Source organism: Clupea harengus, chromosome 1, assembly GCF_900700415.2.
Source record: "Clupea harengus chromosome 1, Ch_v2.0.2, whole genome shotgun sequence".
NCBI classification, from domain to species: Eukaryota; Metazoa; Chordata; class Actinopteri; order Clupeiformes; family Clupeidae; genus Clupea; species Clupea harengus.
Genome location: NC_045152.1, coordinates 2,155,306 through 2,172,805, shown reverse-complemented (window position 1 = coordinate 2,172,805; position 17,500 = coordinate 2,155,306). Strand labels below are relative to the sequence as shown.

Genomic DNA, 17,500 nt, shown 5'->3' with positions numbered 1-17,500 from the left:
TTTTTTGTTTTTTTTCAAGGTCAGTAGAATTGACTGAAATTGGTTATTCAAATAACTTTAGTTTATACATCTAAAGTAATGTTGCTTGGCAATTCAAATAACTTTTGTATATACATCTAAAGTAATGTTGCTTGGCATTGGATGGTGAATTAAATGGGCTGCATATATATGGCAGGAGATGCCGAAGGAGACGATTCGGGGGCCCTACTCTAGGTCGAGTGCTCCTTCAGAGAAGGGACAACCCTGGGGCTCTCAAACTCAGCATGTGCCCCCACCTCCACTGATTCATTCATACGTCCACAGTGAGATCACTCTTCCATTCCAAGATGGTTCTCACCACCGTACATTCGAATGGATATTTTGCCCCACCTTTAGACCCCAAAGAGGAGAGTCAGGCCGTAATCCACCCCTGGTTTAGTTGTATAATGTTGGGTGCGGTTCTACTTTGTGTTGTGTATGCTCAGTTTGTGTGTGTCGTGTCTGGTTGGATGTAATCTGTACGAGTGGTGGTTTATCATGGCTCTGGTCTGTCTCCCCCCGCCCCCCCCCTACAAATGTACAGCACATAGCAGAGCACATCCATCCGTCCGTATGTCTTGTCCTTCAGTAATGCTGTGACTGTTCCCTGCGTGCGTGCGTGTGTTGTGTGCAGATGTGTCAGTGACAGATGTGAAGTGGGAGCCATCCTGGCAGGGCTCTGACACACCGCAGAAATCAGTAGAAAATGAAGATCAATAATGGAACTCAGCAGAGCGCGGACATGTGTGGAGGCCATGTTTCAGTCTCTGGGGCTCCTTCTTCAGACAGCTGCTGACTTCCATCCATCTGTGTCTGCTCACGATGGAAGACCTCTCTCCGAAGCCAAACAAACCGAGTCATGGCCACGCTGATCTGATTAAAGTCATCTAATAAAGAAAATCTCCCTTAAAAGACATGCCATTGCTCAAGAGTATACGCTGTGTGCGTTAATGGGGGGGGGGGGGGTATGAATCTTCAAACGGGAGGGCAGAAGATGCTCTCGGTGAGAACAACCGAAAGAAAAGAAGAGTGTGAAACAGAACAAGAGAAACACTGTTGAGTTGTTGTTGAGAAACCTTGAAGACGACAAGTGACTCTTTTTCGAGGGCAAAGCTGGAGGGACGTGTTTTGGTAGGGCGTGTGACCACCACTGTCAGTATGGATGGTCTCTGTTTGAGCACATGTGTTTGTGAGCATGCATGCGTGAGACATGGATGGGGTTTTTACCACATTTAAGGAGAACTCTCACTCCTACACGTCTTGTGAGAGCCTCTTTTAATTCAAGGGCCCCTTTTTCTAGAGTGTTTGAGCATCTGTTAGGGCTCAGACTTGTTTTGGCTTCTTCACGTGGGTGCAATCTGCATTCGTGTTACACTCAGAACGGAAAGTAGCGAAGTCAGCACTGATTCTAAATTCACATTCGCTGATCTCAAATTGTTCAGTCTCTGACCCAATCCAAATGACGTTCCCCATATGGATTCATCTCATTGGTTGATTAGTATAAGCCATCAGGATCTTAGGGAACAGCTTTAGTATGAAATCGGCTAAGCCAACAGCTGATTAAAGGATGTTTTACGCACACATTTTTTTTATACCAATACAATTCTTGTGTCTCCCAATCTTTTATATTTACTGTAATATTTACGAGGGAATTGCTGTTTATAAAAACTCAGTCATTATTTGCTTTAGCCCTCTCTCCCCTTATAAATAAATAAATAAATGATAAATAAGCACACACTATTAGTGCACTCAGACACTCAGAGAAAAGATGTTAAATTAAACTATCGGTTGGAGACTTCCCACTGGTCAAACCTCTCACTTTCACATTCAAGTACTCCTATCCAACACCCTAGCCTAGGTATTATAACAACAGGGTGCACGACAACCATCGTACTGGTACTTAACAATAACAACAACAACAACAACAACAACAAACATGCATTTGTGAGCACGTCACTGGGTTTGGCAAGCGGGCACCTTCCTCCAGAAGGCTCAACAGTGTTGTCTGATGTCCCAGGCCCACCCCTCTCCATACTCAAGATGGTTAAGGACACATGTCAATACCGGGGACAATGACAGATACACCTTAAAAAAAAAAAAAAGATTTCACATGCATATCTATTGTGGAACACTACCGCTACTATATATTACAACAAGAGTGAGTAAGTGATGATTTAAATCCCACTTACTTGCACTACATTTGGAATCGGTTCATTTACAATAGCACTGGTGTGTACTTAATGTGTAGAACTTACAGTATGTACTATATTTAGATTATACTATTAAGTTTGTTTAAAAAAAAACTATGCTTTGATATTACATACCTAACTTAAATTAAGTGCAAAACAGTTGCACTTAACATATTCAACATATATTTCAACGTACAATGTGCAATTCTCCAATGTGCAATTCTCCTCTTAATGCACTTATTTTTCACAAGGGTCCCACCTTAACCACACCCATCTGTTAACGTGCACCTGGTCTATTATTCTCTGTAGACAGCAGATTTCCGAATGAGACAAAAGGCTGGATCAGCACTTGTTTAAGTCCCTCTGAGACGACGGCTGTGGGGAAGTAGACGTAAACTGTCTCTGTAGCTGAATTTACAGAACACCAGAAATGGATTGTAGGGAAGGCAAGGTGGGTTTGGACTATTGAGATGGGATAGCGTTACACTATTGGTGATGTGTCTGTTCTGTTAAGCACAAGATAAACTGTGGGCTCAGATATTTGGATTGCAGCATTTGAGTACGTTTTTATATTGTTAGTGGATAGGCTGAGGCATTCTAGCCAAACTGCTCCAGAATGGATCCCTGAGTACTGTAGACAACGCTGTTCAGCACACATTCCTGTACAACAAGTATAAAGTTGTGTCTGTCAGTCTGCCCCAGGGCAGCTGTGGCTACTGAGGTAGCTTACCACCACCGGTATGACTGTGTGTGTACTGGACTCTGGACTCTGTAAAGCGACTTCGGGTATATAGAGAAGCGCTATATAAAATTGAATTGATTGATTGATTGATTGATAAAGCCCAACAGAAAAATTGCACAGAAGGGATCAAATTAGGCCATTCACGTGTTAAAATGATTAATAGGATGACGTTTTTACAGTGAGAAAATGTTATAAAACCAAGCTGTGGTCAATGAAATGCTACAACTGTTTAGTCGACCAGCGCACACTTACACTCTCCCTCACGCCCAGTTCACCCGGAGTTCACACAGATCGCACTTCAGAGTGGCCGAAATCTGAGCAGGTCTATCTCCTTCCTTCATCTCCGCCCGATTACGCACACGCTGCCGGGATCTTAACGGAAGAGTGCCTCTAGAACAATGTAAAAACACCCCAACATCTCCGCCTGGTCCCTCCAGCCTCCCGCTCGCCTCCCGCGGCCCAGCTGAGTAAACTACTTAAGTTCAGCCCCTGCGGCTCACTAATGCTGGAGATGGAGATGCTGAAGAATGTGGGAGTGATGGAGATAGACAAACCCAATTTATATTGCCAGACTTCCTTTTGTTATTCCATCCTCCGTTTGAAGTCGGTCGGAGGATAAATACTTTTTAGTGAACTTCGGTTTCCTTTTTTTGTTGTTCTTTATATTCTTTCTCAATCTTTTTCTGTGTTTTCCTCTTTCTACGCCCCCCCCCCCCCCCCCCCCCTCCTTCACCTCATTCTCCCCCCTAAAAAGTTCCCATTCGTCTCTTTTCTGATAAAATCAGCTGGACAGCGTTAACACACAACCCTGTCTGACACTTGACTTGAGACTACTGAACAGATGCACACTAGAGGACATACAAAATCCCGTCAAAGAGACCATAACATACACTCAAAGTAGAAAAAGACTGCAAAACACACACACACACACACACACACACACACACACACACACCAACCAGAGACTATTGAGCACCTACACACAGCCACAGCCGAGGCCACCACATGCACATCAGAGACTACGGAGTACACGCTCACACCAGAGACAGGGTTGAAGGAAAAATATAGGCAGCAAAATCTATTGAACACAGGTACATATACAAACCTGGGCCAAAGCATTTTGTCTTATTACTAAGAGTACTCCTAAGTCGCAATAAAAGTTTATAACTAAAAGCTTTCTCCTAAATCCTATTCACAGAGCTACTGAGACCAACTTTTACTAAGGAAAAGTGACAACTCCTAAGAGAAAGACTCCGTTGGTGGATGAGTGACAGGTCTATGCCGTAATCTTGTAATACGTTTGCATGATGACACGTTCGTGGTGACACGATTTACAATCAAATGTTACGTTCAATTACGTCAATGAATGGTGTTGTTCCAGTTGGTCGGTGTTGTTATTGCATCCCTTACAAGTTCCACAATTATTCCCTCGCGATTGAGAGCTCTTTTAAGTGAATCTGCATCTGTATTCCAAACCATTCCACTGTGGAATAGTAGGAACTGCGGTCCTCTCTATTCCTTCTTTTAACCCAAATTTGGTGTTAACTTTAGCACTAAGGGGCTAATCAAAAAAACGTATTTGTCCTAAAGTTAAGACTGACATGACCATTATTTTTACGAGTTTCTCCATAATCGGGTCAGTTAGGAGTTACTTCTAGCCTTAAGCCCTGAACACATATGCACACACACTGTGGCATTTAAAAGTTTGGGCACCCCTGGTCGAAATTTCCGTTACTGTGAATAACTAAGCGATTAAAAGATCACCTGATTTCCAAAAGCCATTAAGTTAAAGATGACAGCAAGATTACTTCCCTCCATCTTTTGCAGTTTTCAAACGAAATGGGCCTAAAGCAAAATGTTTGGGCAGACCGCATGATCAGGGCTTAGTAACTCCCCCTTTGGCCAAGTGTCAGTGCTTGTAAATACTTTTTGTAACCAGTCTTTCATTTATTCATTTTTGCCCATTCTTCCTTGCAAAAAGGCTTCTGTTCCTGCGCACGCACTACTCTTTTGTTCTCTGATGTTTAGGTCGGAGTGTTGCGAGGGCCACGACAAAACCTTCAGCTCGCCCCTCTTGAGTGGATTTTGAGTTGCGTTTCTGATCGTTGTCCTGCCGTCCTCTTTTCATCTGCAGCTTTTTTAGTTTTTACAGATGGGGTGATATTTCTTTCCAGAAATTGCTGCTATTTATTGATTTCATTCTTTCCTCCATTAGTGAAGTGTTCCCCATGCTACTAGCTGCCTCACACGCCCAAAGCATTATTGATCCGCCTCCGCCGGGCTTAACAGTTGGCGACATTTTTCATGAAAGTCTGCACTCCGCTTTCTCCAAACATACCTTTAACCCACTGCAGCCAAAAAGTTCTATTTATACTTTATACTAGTTTCCAAAATGCCTCAGGCTTGTTTGGATGTTCCTTTGCAAACGTCTCGCCACAAAGTTTAGTGTCCGGATGCAGGAATGGTTTTCCTCTGGTGACTCTTAAAGGTGATATTTGTGCAGGTGTCAGTGCACCACCACTCCAGAGTCTGCTAAATCTTCTCTCTGAAAGTTTTTCTTGCTCTTCCAGACCTCAACTTGACCTCAACTTGACCTCCACCGTTTCTGTTAACTGCCATTTCTCAATTACATTACGATTTCAGGAAACGGCTACCTGAACCTTCCCGCCTTCTCCTGCTTTTGTGGGACCCAGCTATTTTATTTTCCATGGTGCTAGACAGCTTCTTAGAGGAGCCCACTGTTGCTGATTGTTAGCACAACATTTAAGGAGTCAGGCTATTTATAAAACTTAGAAAAATTGAACATCACCTAGCCGTTCCTAGCAATGATTGGGAGCAAGCCATAGCCCTATCAAGGTAAGTAGGGTCTGAGACCTTGGTAAAAGTGATCTGAGGGCTCATATCTCTTGGGGTGCCCAAACCCTTTTGCATGGTACCTACTCCTTTCCTTTTTTCACTCTAAAATTGTATAAAACAAAGATCATTCACTAATCTTGATAAAAAATGTTTCATCTTTAATTGCATGCCTTTTGGAGATAAGTTCATCCTCTACTTCTGTCTATTCGCAGTAACAGACCCTTTAAACAGGGGTGCTCAAACTTTTTGCATGGCACTGTACGTAGTCTTCTTAAAAGATACAAACGTATGCAATTCGCTGATATGTTTCTGTCCGTGTGTATGAGCTAGAACAAGAGAGACACCCACAGAGACAGAGTGTGTGTGTATTTCATGCAGAGCTGCAGTGAGAGAAAAAAAAACTCTCACGAAACTTCACACTTTGATCTACTAATTAATGTGGAGAAGGATTTGACACACAACTTCTTTCATCTTCCTGGGGCAGAACTCCAAAAACATGTTCATCTCTTTCAGTTGACCTTATCATGCTGCCACAAACACTTAGCAGCCATGGCATGAAATGATTTCGAGAGTTTACTGTTATTTCAGCACCAGGGTTGGATTCCGCCTCCACTCGCGGGCCAGTCAAGCAGCGCTTGAGCTTTAATGAGAGACAACATTCAGCTCGGTTCCTTGGGAAGGGGCAACAGGAGGGTGGTTGGGGGGGGGGGGGGGGGGGGGGGTTAGAGAGGGAGGGGAAGAGGAGAGTGGAGAGGATGGCGCGAAAGAGAAAGTGAGGGAGAGAGAGAGAGAAGCAGTGAGCCGAGCCATCAGAATAAACACTAATCATCAGCTGTTGCGCTTTCATGTTGCTGCCTGGGTGTGCTGTGGCATGCTCGCCCGGCTCGCCTTCACACAAGCGAACAAACACACACCGCCAAACAAAAGCAACAAAACGCACGATGACCTCATTGTAGCCAAGGGCCAAACCCCAGAGCCCGGGCCTGGGCCTGCGTGCTCTGTGCCCCCGCCCCCCCCCACGGATCCCACCTCCGTCTGCCCCGGCCCGTCCTGATGCGGCTCCTGCACTTTGATTCTCTATTCCCCCCTCTCTTTTATTTCACTCTCTGTGTCTTTTCTCTTTTCTCCCTCTCCCTCTCCTCTCGTCTCCTGTCCCCCAACCCCCCCCCCCCCCACACACCCACACACACACACACACACTCCCCCCCTCCACCCCACACTGCCCTTAAGTCCGGCTAATGGAGCTCTTTTGTCCACTGCCGCCACGGCAACAACATCAAAGAGTGTCGGTGCAGAAATGCGGAGCGCCATAAAAACACAGTGCCTCAACACACACAGAGCCCACTGGAGGCCCCCGCCACATATTCATGATTCAGGACTTTTGTGTGGGGAGGGGGGGAGTGAAGAAGAAAACAGAAAGGAAGGAAAGAAAGGAAGAAGGAAAGAATAAAGGGGAGAATGAAAGCAAGAAAAGGAGGCATGCTCTCTCACTGGTAAAACTTTGTCAGTGCTGAATACCTGTCGTTCATCATGATCAGGCTTTCTCCCAGCACCCGACGGCCGCATCGCCCCCCCTTGCATTTAATGAACACGGGCAGACAACAACAATATTAGCATATGATTGCATGTTTTATAACGTGATAATTAGCTCATAAACGAGATGAGGGGGGCCCCGATGCCGGGGGAGCACGGTGCGCCTCCTGCTCTCTGGGCCGGGGGGGGGGGGGAAATGGATTATTTGGTTTTATTGCCCTCGCCACAAAGACCCCGGGTCAGTGAACGCGCCCCTACAGGGGAGCCGGGGGGGGCATCAGGGGCCCATGGTTCTCCACAGCATCCCGGTCGGTAGGTGATGTTGCCAACTGTCAAACTGCTCTCTCCTGTAAACGACTGAGCCATGACAACATTTGCTCAACCTTTAGGGCTTTAATCAGCAGCTCCATTCGATTTGACACTACATCGCTAGTACCCCCCATACACCAGAGGTCTTAGTTCTGGGTCTTGTCTGCACACGTTGTGTTTTTTTTCTGTATAAGAATGTACGTGTTTGTGGTTAGACTTATTTGAGACGTATGCATCGATTCCCCTTTTGATGTCCATTATATGCTATCAGCTCAACAGCTGCACATCTGATGCATATACTCATCCTCATACATTCTCTTCTTACTTACTTACTCAGTGACTACTAATACTCTGACGCACGCCCCAACTTCCTCCTCAGCTTCTCAGGCATTTCCCCCTCTCTCTCACTCACTCACTCACTCACTCGCTCGCTGGCCAGCCAAGCGCACTCTCTCTCCTCATACGCACTCATTCTCTCCTCTTCACCGGAGGTGGGTAAAGTTCAAGCTCCAAAGTGCGGGCCGCCTTAGCATACCAACTCCAGAACCTGTGGCTCTGCCCCGGCGGCCAACAACTTCGTCTGAGTGTCCCCCCCCCCCCCATTGTTCTCGTCAGCGTGGTTGTTTTGCGTGCTATGCTAAGCCCCACAACAGGAAGTGCTCCGAGAATACACGAATGCCGCTCATGTTTCCAGTGCATGTTGGGAGATTAGGAGCAGGGGCACATCAAACGCACATCGAACGACCGCAACACCACTTAAAACGAGAGAACGAATGAAAGGGGGGCACAAGAATGAGGAGGAGGCTTGGCGAGGGGTGGATAGAGGGTTGTGGCGTTCCCAGTCCTGTTCACTGTTTCAAGCGGATGACTCAAGGGGGACAAACAGAGACTACACAGAAAGAAAGCAAATCACAGAGCATACAAATATGAATGACACACATAAAAGGCCTTTCCGCAGAGAATGGCCCCTTCTTTCTTATGGCATTTTCTGAGAGATGTTTCTGAAGAGTCTGGAGCTAACAGTCGGCTGAATGATCTTTGGATAATCCACTTTTTGAAGTCTCTTTGTAGGGTTCAGACTAATGGCCAGGAAACAGGTGACACTGTTCATTATCTCAGTGGATCAGTGCAGTCACGCTCGCATGTTGTACTGTTTCACACCGTACACACTCTCACACACACACACACACACACACACACACACGCAGACACACACACATACACACAAAAGCCTTATTGGAACAGAAACACAACAGCTAGGCTGCTCCTCTTGAATTTACACCTCTAAACTCATGCTCACGCACACACACACACACACACACTCACACACACACACACACACACACACACATGCAAGGCAGCTTTACCCTTAACTCTCCCCCTTCTGCTTGTTTAACGGGTTTCATATTTGTTTGGGCTTTGAATGAAGTAATCTCTGCAATCAAACCACAGCCTATCAACACAAATTATTAGCACAACTCTCCGGATGCATCCAACCCACCCACCCCCACACACACACTCACAAACACACACACACACACACACACACACACACACACACACACACACACACACACATATATACAAACACACATACACACACACTCACAAACAAACAGGCCTCTGGATGCCTTTAGGTGAGGTGATGGAAAGTTTATTTATAGAAGCCAAATCAGGGAAATCTTGTCTTTAAACAATAAACTCCACTTCACTCAGTTCCTGCCCTGACCACATCAAAGCACATGCCACGGTCAAGGGGTCACTGCTGCACACACGCATAGAACTACAGGCCTATGATGTACACACACACACACACACACACACATTTAGCTATGTTTCTAAACATTCCTATCTGTTGTTTTGTACATTTGCCCCTGATGCAATCGTGCTTCCTAACTTTCTTTTTCCTTTTTTAATGATGGTGGGTTCATAGCCGGGTGCCATAACAGGTGAATTTACATTTAAGCCTCACAGATGAGAAGCTTCCACAGGACATTCTATTAGTCAAAAACAAATGTTTAGATTGGAACTGTCCACTCATCCATATGTAACAGAAGATTCCCAATGCAACACAGTTTGATAAAATTGTTCAAACACTTAACTCTGAAAGCTATTGTATGACGCACTGAACGTAATACCATAGAATACAAACATGGTTTAGGATTGTTTGACTACCAAATATTTCAAATGCAAGTATCAATCTTTTTAACCTACTTCGAGACTGCCATAATATGGCATCCGCCATTCTATCTCTACATCCTGGCACCCATCATTAAAATAGATGTTTTCAGCAATAAAATGTACAGAGGTTTTTCCTTTTCCTTGACTTATTTGAAGGAAAGGGTGAGAAACGTTGTAGTGTTGGGCCTGTTAACCTCCCAGTTGCTCCCTATGTGTGCAATACAATGAAGTGTGGGAGTGGAGTTTCACTGGCTAGGACGAGCAGAAGCTCAAAACACACTACAGCACCTTCAAGAATCAATATGTGCTTTCCTGATGTGTTTGTTTGGACTTTTTTTTTAACATTACAGTTGTAGCATAATCGCATATCAAACGTGGGACTTTACACTTTCAAAAGAATTAAGAAGGGTGGCTGATTGATGGGATGTCTGTGTGTGTGTGTGTGTGTGTGTGTGTGTGTGTGTGTGTGTGTGTGTGTGTGTGTGTGTGTGTGTGTGTGTGTATGTGTGAGGCTGGGTGAGCGTGCCTCTGCTTCCAGCGCTGAACCCTGGAGAAGAACCTTTTTTTTTTTTCTACTGCTTGCTGGGAATCACATCAGCTCTAAATCACACACTTGCAGTCTCCCTCACACACATACAGTAGTCTAAGCACAGAAACCTGGAAAAACATCTATCCCTACATGGCAACTGCTGGAGACCAAAGAAATTTAGCTTGAAGTTTTAGCGAGGGGTGTGTGTGTGTGGAGAAAAGATTTGCACACACAGAGAGAGAGAGAGAGAGAGAGAGAGAGAGAGAGAGAGAGAGAGAGAGAGACATTCTGAGATGGGGATATTCCTTTGGAATAGTCGAGAGAAGATAAAGGACACAGTGGGGACCGACTATTTAGTTGTTTATGTGTGTGTTCTGCAGAAGGCACAAGCAGACAGGCGGAGTGTGTGTGTGTGTGTGTGTGTGTGTGTGTGTTCTGCAGAAGGCACAAGCAGACAGGCAGCGAAAATGACAGTAGTGAAGGACACTTGATCTTCAGTCGTTCACACCCAGAAGCCACTGAGACCACCCACTATGCTCTGCTCTGCTCTGAGATCTGTGGCTCATCAGAGGGTGAAGCAAGAGGGCTGCAATCAGCGGTGTGGATGGGTTGGGTATTGGGTAGTACACAGCGTAGTAATGCGCTTTATTTGTGGGTATGAGATTACTTTTATGTTCATTTGGGGAACATATAGTTAGTGTTTCCAGGTAGTAGGGCATTGTTTGTTCTGTTAAAGGTGCGATATGTAAGTAGGTTAGTTTAAAACATTCGGAAATGAACTAGAAATAGCAACAGAATGGGAAGGAAATAATGTCAAAGGAAATTATGTCAAAAACACCGATGCACAGATGTTGCCCCCTATATCTACTCAAATTAGCATGCTAACCACCTAGATCCGCACCATCCTCTCTCATAATACCATTTTCGACGCTAGTAGTGTTATTGTAAAAACAAACAAAAAAGTTAATGATGTAAACATATATAAACATCAATCAATGTTGATGGAAACACTAGTAGAAGCCTAGATATCTTCCAATGCAGAATCATTGTGTTTTCGTTTGCTTAGAATGAGCGCTTCGTACCTACATAGGGAGCGGGTCCTTTTCGACAGAGTGCGCCATGTTGCGCAGCCATGTTTCTACAGTAGCCCAGAACGCATAAACCAAAAAACTGGCAATAGAGAGGGACTTTCACATTTTTTATTGCACTTGACGGCCACCATAGCTTCTCCTACACACTTGTAAATGGAGAAGTATTCAGTGAAAGGGAAAGCTATTCAGTTGGTTACAATCTACAGCCTCACCACTAGATGCCACTAAACCCTACAAATTGTACCTTTAAGTACCGACAAAAATCGATAAATCTGAGGGGTCATGAGATGATGAGAGGAAAGAAGAAAAAGCAAAGTTCTGATCCACAAATCTGATTTTGGATTTTTTTCTCTAATCTTTGGTTTTTGGTGAGATATTAGATCACTTGAACAGTTATTGAAATGAAACCGTGTGAGAAGTTTAGAGGAGGAAAAAAAACACGATTTGATGGAGCTGTTAACAACTCAGACATCGGAAATGTAACCTTGACTACACACTGCTTTTTTGTAAGATGTCAAAAGTCAAAAAGGTTGGAAACCACTGATTTAATCTTAAACGATGTGTATTTTTAAAAACTTGCTACATTATCCGTTGTGTACATCTTCATCTCAAATGTAACCCTAGAAACTAAAGCTGTCAAATAAATGTAGTGGACTGGAAGTATAAATTAGCACAAAATGAAATACTCAAGCTAAGTACAAGTACCTCACAATTGTAAGTGCAGTACTTGAGTACATGTGTGTAGGCAGTGGTGGAATTCAGTGGTTTTCAATCGGTTTTAAGCTCCACTTTCAGATTCAAACACGGACATTTTGTTCTGGATTTGGTTGGTTGCCATACTCATCAACACTTGTGTTTAACAAACTACAGGTGGTACTTTGCTGTTTTTATTTGCTGGTCAACTCTTGGTTCCAGTCTCATGTTTGTATGTGTGTGTGTGTGTGTGTGTGTGTGTGTGTGTGTGTGTGTGTGTGTGTGTCGAGCTGAGTGAAGAGATGTCTCTGTCCAGCTTTTTGAGGCCCATCATTTTTGCATCATTTTTGTTTTGTTTATGTTCGTTTGATTGAGTTTGTGTGTGTGTCCGTGTGTGTGTCCGGGGACCGGGGACCGGGGACCGGGGGGGTGGGAGTGGTGGTGGTGGTGGTGGGGGGTGGGTGATGGCAGTTACTGGGTCAGAGGGAGACCTGCTCCACCCTCTCTCTGATCCACTCTAATTAAAGGAGTCTGGGAGATCCTTAGGGCTTTGTCAGAGTCAAAGAGATCAGGCTTGCATCTACTGTACTTTCAAAATGACTGATTTCTGTTATTAATTATACTTCTTAAGTGCCTTTGAAGCCGGCGGCAGAGCGTTCTTCATCGGGAAGACATAATGTCTGGCAGGAAAAAAAAGGAAAAGGAAAAACGAAAACGAGAGGGAGAGGGAGAGAGAGAGAGAGAAAGAGAAAAGAAGAAGAAGTGAAGTCTCTGGCTGCGAGCAGCGTGAGTGCGCTGTGGCTTATTCCATCATTATTAGTCCTCTGTCTCATTGTATCAGCCGGGGCTGCAGCGCCTCGTCCCTCAGCCCAAAACACCAGCGGCTGACGTCAGGGCCCGGCACTGGCATTTCAAACAGACCGTTGGACGCCGCACACAGGCGCTCGTTTGAACTGCGAGCGCCGCCCCGAGCACAACTCTGAGGGGAGAGAACCACAGAACCACAAATAATGCCTTACAGCTTCCCCCCTCCCCACCACACACACGCACACGCACACACACACACACACACACTATCTCTCACACACTATCTCTCACACACACACACACACACATACATACATACATACACACACATACACACAAAGCCATCCACACCACTGTCACAGCAAGCAGCTCTCTTAGTCAGTCTGTCAGTCAGAAAGAGTTGCCTCTGAGCAGAGAGCTGAGCAATCACATCGCGCTGAAGACAGAAAACAGGTCCGTGAAAAAAACACACTGCATGGTCACTGCTAACATGCCTGTGTGAAAGCTCCCGTTATGTTTAACTTTAAAGTTCAGGATTGAGTCCTCATAATGTGCTTTTGGCCGGGGGGATTAGGTGTATTTCCAACATCAGAGCACAAACAGGCAGACTGAGAAGGGCAGGAAGGGGGAAGAGGATTCAAAGAGCTGAGAGAGACACAGACAGACGAGAGACATTAGTGAGGATGGACGGATGGACGGAGCATAAAATCCAGCACAGCTGAGTCCTGTGTCACAGGAGACACGTGTTTGGGAAGAGGCAGAGACAGAAGTCATGAGACGACCCAAAGGGTCGTGAGGATGGAGGGGACATCGGTGAATGAAGGCCGGATACAAGGGGGGGGGTGACATTCGGTAGGACAGGAAGGCAGGCAGGCGGGGGTGTCCTGTCCTAGTGGCAGCTCGGGTTCATTACCTCATAGAGAGTCTCTCTGGGGTCCTCCATCCTCATGCCCCTGGGAGCCCCGTCTGCACGAGAGAGAACAGAGGGAAAGGGAATTCAGTAAGACAGAAGCCAAGGAAGGGGGGTTAGAGAGAGAGAGAGACAGAGAGAGAGAGACAGAGAGAGAGGGACAGAGAGAGAGGGACAGAGAGAGAGGGACAGAGGGACAGAGGGACAGAGAGAGAGAGACAGAGAGAGAGAGAGAGAGAGGAGGGCTGGGTGTGTGACCTGGGAAGGGGGGGGCGGGGGGGGGGGGGGGGGCGAGTGCGCTTGTGAGAGGCGCCAGAGAGAGGAGCCACATGTCTGTGACCAGAGAAAGAGAGAGAGAAGGATAGAGAGAGAAGGATAGAGAGAGAAGGATAGAGAGAGAAGGATAGAGAGAGAAGGATAGAGAGAGAAGGATAGAGAGAGAAGGATAGAGAGAGAAGGAGAGAGAGAGAAGGATAGAGAGAGAGAAGGATAGAGAGAGAAGGATAGAGAGAGAAGGAGAAGGATAGAGAGAGAAGGATAGAGAGAGAAGGATAGAGAGAGAAGGATAGAGAGAGAGAAGGATAGAGAGAGAAGGATAGAGAGAGAAGGATAGACAGAGAAAGAGAGAGAGAGAAGGATAGAGAGAGAAGGATAGAGAGAGAAGGATAGAGAGAGAAGGAGAGAGAGAAGGATAGAGAGAGAGAAGGATAGAGAGAGAAGGAGAGAGAGAAGGATAGAGAGAGAAGGATAGACAGAGAAGGATAGAGAGAGAAGGAGAGAGAGAGAGAAGGATAGAGAGAGAGAAGGATAGAGAGAGAAGGATAGACAGAGAAGGATAGAGAGAGAGAAGGATAGAGAAGAGAAGGATAGAGAGAGAAGGATAGACAGAGAAGGATAGAGAGAGAGAAGGATAGAGAGAGAAGGATAGCGAGAGAAGGATAGAGAGAGAGGGATAGAGAGAGAAGGATAGAGAGAGAAGGAGAAGGATAGAGAGAGAAGGATAGAGAGAGAAGGATAGAGAGAGAGAAGGATAGAGAGAGAAAGAGAGAGAGAAGGATAGAGAGAGAAGGATAGAGAGAGAAAGAGAGAGAGAAGGATAGAGAGAGAAGGATAGAGAGAGAGAAGGATAGAGAGAGAAGGATAGAGAGAGAAGGATAGAGAGAGAAAGAGAGAGAGAAGGATAGAGAGAGAAGGATAGAGAGAGAGAAGGATAGAGAGAGAGAAGGATAGAGAGAGAAGGATAGAGAGAGAAAGAGAGAGAGAAGGATAGAGAGAGAAGGATAGAGAGAGAAAGGATAGAGAGAGAAGGATAGAGAGAGAAGGAGAGAGAGAAGGATAGAGAGAGAGAAGGATAGAGACGAGAAGGAGAGAGGAGAGAGGAAGAAGAGAGAGAAGGATAGAGGAGAGACAGGAAGGATAGAGAGAGAAGGATAGAGAGAGAGAGAAGGATAAGAGAGACGAAGAAGGATAGAGAGAGAAGGATAGACAGAGAAGGATAGAGAGAGAGAAGGATAGAGAGAGAAGGATAGAGAGAGAAGGATAGACAGAGAAGGATAGAGAGAGAGAAGGATAGAGAGAGAAGGATAGAGAGAGAGAAGGATAGAGAGAGAAGGATAGAGAGAGAGGGATAGAGAGAGAAGGATAGAGAGAGAAGGAGAAGGATAGAGAGAGAAGGATAGAGAGAGAAGGATAGAGAGAGAGAAGGATAGAGAGAGAAGGATAGAGAGAGAAAGAGAGAGAGAAGGATAGAGAGAAGGATAGAGAGAGAAGGATAGAGAGAGAGAAGGATAGAGAGAGAAGGATAGAGAGAGAAGGATAGAGAGAGAGAAGGATAGAGAGAGAAGGATAGAGAGAGAAGGATAGAGAGAGAAGGATAGAGAGAGAAGGATAGAGAGAGCAGAAAGAACCCCGGCTGCCAGGCGAGAGGACTCGGAGGGTGGCACCAGTGGCACGCTGAGATGACAGAAGGAGACGGGGCAGTGGACTGGCACGGAAGACGGCAGTTGAAAGGCTTGTCTTCCCCGCGCCTCTCCTCTTGTTTTCCGCTGGGTAGACACTTCTCAGGACACACTCGCTTTCATCCTCCACCACAGGCCAGAGACACACATCAAAACAGCTCTGTGCCAAAGTGGCGAAAAGACTTTTAAATTCCACAGAAACCCAAATTTGAAAGACTTAATTACAGAAGGGAGGACCAGCCCTTGTTTAAAATTACACTTACAGTAAGACGCTCACAGGAAAGGCACCCCTCATCATCGTGCTTTTATTTATATATATTTTAAGGTTGTTTTGTTCTGAAGAATGCCATTGACTCGGTTGTGGTTAAAGTCTAGTCAGGATGTGCACCCTCCACGTCCACACAGACTCTCTGGACTAGGACAACAACACTTGAAGCACAATCATTTGTCACCTCAGTCATATGCTTCATGTGGTTTTACCACCTGCTCATTGTGGAGACTCTGTATGTATGTGTGTGTGTGTGTGTGTGTGTGTGTGTGTTTTTTTTGTATGTGTGTGTGGTGGGACTACACTCACAGAGGCAGAACTGGAGCTGAGGGTCAATGAGATGATTCCTTACAAACTGCTTCAAGTTGCCAACTGTAAAGACAAAAAAGACACAAAAAAAAGGCTGTGTGAAACACATACCAATAGACCAGGGGTCTTCAACCTTTTTCAGCCCAAGGACCCCTTGGCTGAGAGAGACACTGAGCAGGGACCCCCACCCCCGAATTTGGGCCTGATATTCATATAATTTATTTGGAACTAAGTGTCAGTCACACACACATACTCCCCTACACATGTTTAAACAGAATTACAAATCATCTGTGACACACAACTCGTTTCAATTTATTCTGTTTATTATTGAACATTTTTCTCCCTTACAGTTAGCCATCACTCTGTATTCAATTAGGCAGGGACAAAGAATTAAGTAGCTTGAGAAGCTTAAGTACGGATGAAATATCTCATACCTAGTGACGTTTGAGAATTCATCATTCATGTCTTTGGCAACAACATTCTCCCTATGAAGCATGCAGTGCGTCATACATGGCTCTTGCACCGTCTGTGCACATCGCGACACATTTTGGCCAGGGTATATCATGTTCACCGAAAAAATTGTCGATCACTTTGAAAATCTCTGAACTTTTTTTACCTCCAGGCAGCTGCTTACACAATAGAAATTCCTCCTGCATTCTCATTTGGTCGACAAATCACAAAAAAGCTAAAAGCTGAGCGTCGTTTGAACACATCGGTGGATTAATCTAATTGTAGTGCTAAATAATCTGCCTTCGGGAGTTTTGCGGACTAGTAGTGCCCTCACATCAGCTGCCAATTCATCAATAGTGCGGCATTGGGATGCTTTTCAGTTTTTTTACGTAGGCTACTCATCCTTCCCAAACATTGTTTTGCACATATCACTAGCTGTTTGGCAATATTAAACTTTCCCGCAATTATGTATGGCTGTTTGGTCTGAGCGACACGTAATGCAACTTGATAAGAGGCTTTTAAAGCTAGCTCGCACACTTTGGCTGATTGTCTCATCAAGGTCTGCTGGCCCTCAAAAGATTTTAAACGGGAAATATTAAATGTTTTTTTTCTTTCAAGTGAGCATGGGTTGTCTTTGAGTGTCGTTGCAGCTTTGAT

General features: G+C 45.2%; 1 protein-coding gene across 4 annotated transcripts in view; it reads right to left on the bottom strand.

Moving 5' to 3' along the window:
* The window catches only part of LOC116219960 (tether containing UBX domain for GLUT4-like), a 37,112-nt gene that overhangs the window by 5,549 nt on the left and 14,063 nt on the right, over positions 1–17,500 (bottom strand). For 2 of the 4 annotated variants that reach the window (XM_031564190.2, XM_031564201.2), the window contains exons 7-8: positions 16,394–16,456; positions 13,862–13,914 (exon numbers count right to left, since the gene is read on the bottom strand). In XM_031564190.2, the coding sequence (XP_031420050.1) occupies positions 13,862–13,914; positions 16,394–16,456 (116 nt within the window). The remainder of the gene's footprint in view (positions 1–13,861; positions 13,915–16,393; positions 16,457–17,500) is intronic. The other 2 variants (XM_031564175.2, XM_031564183.2) reach the window with 1 other exon arrangement.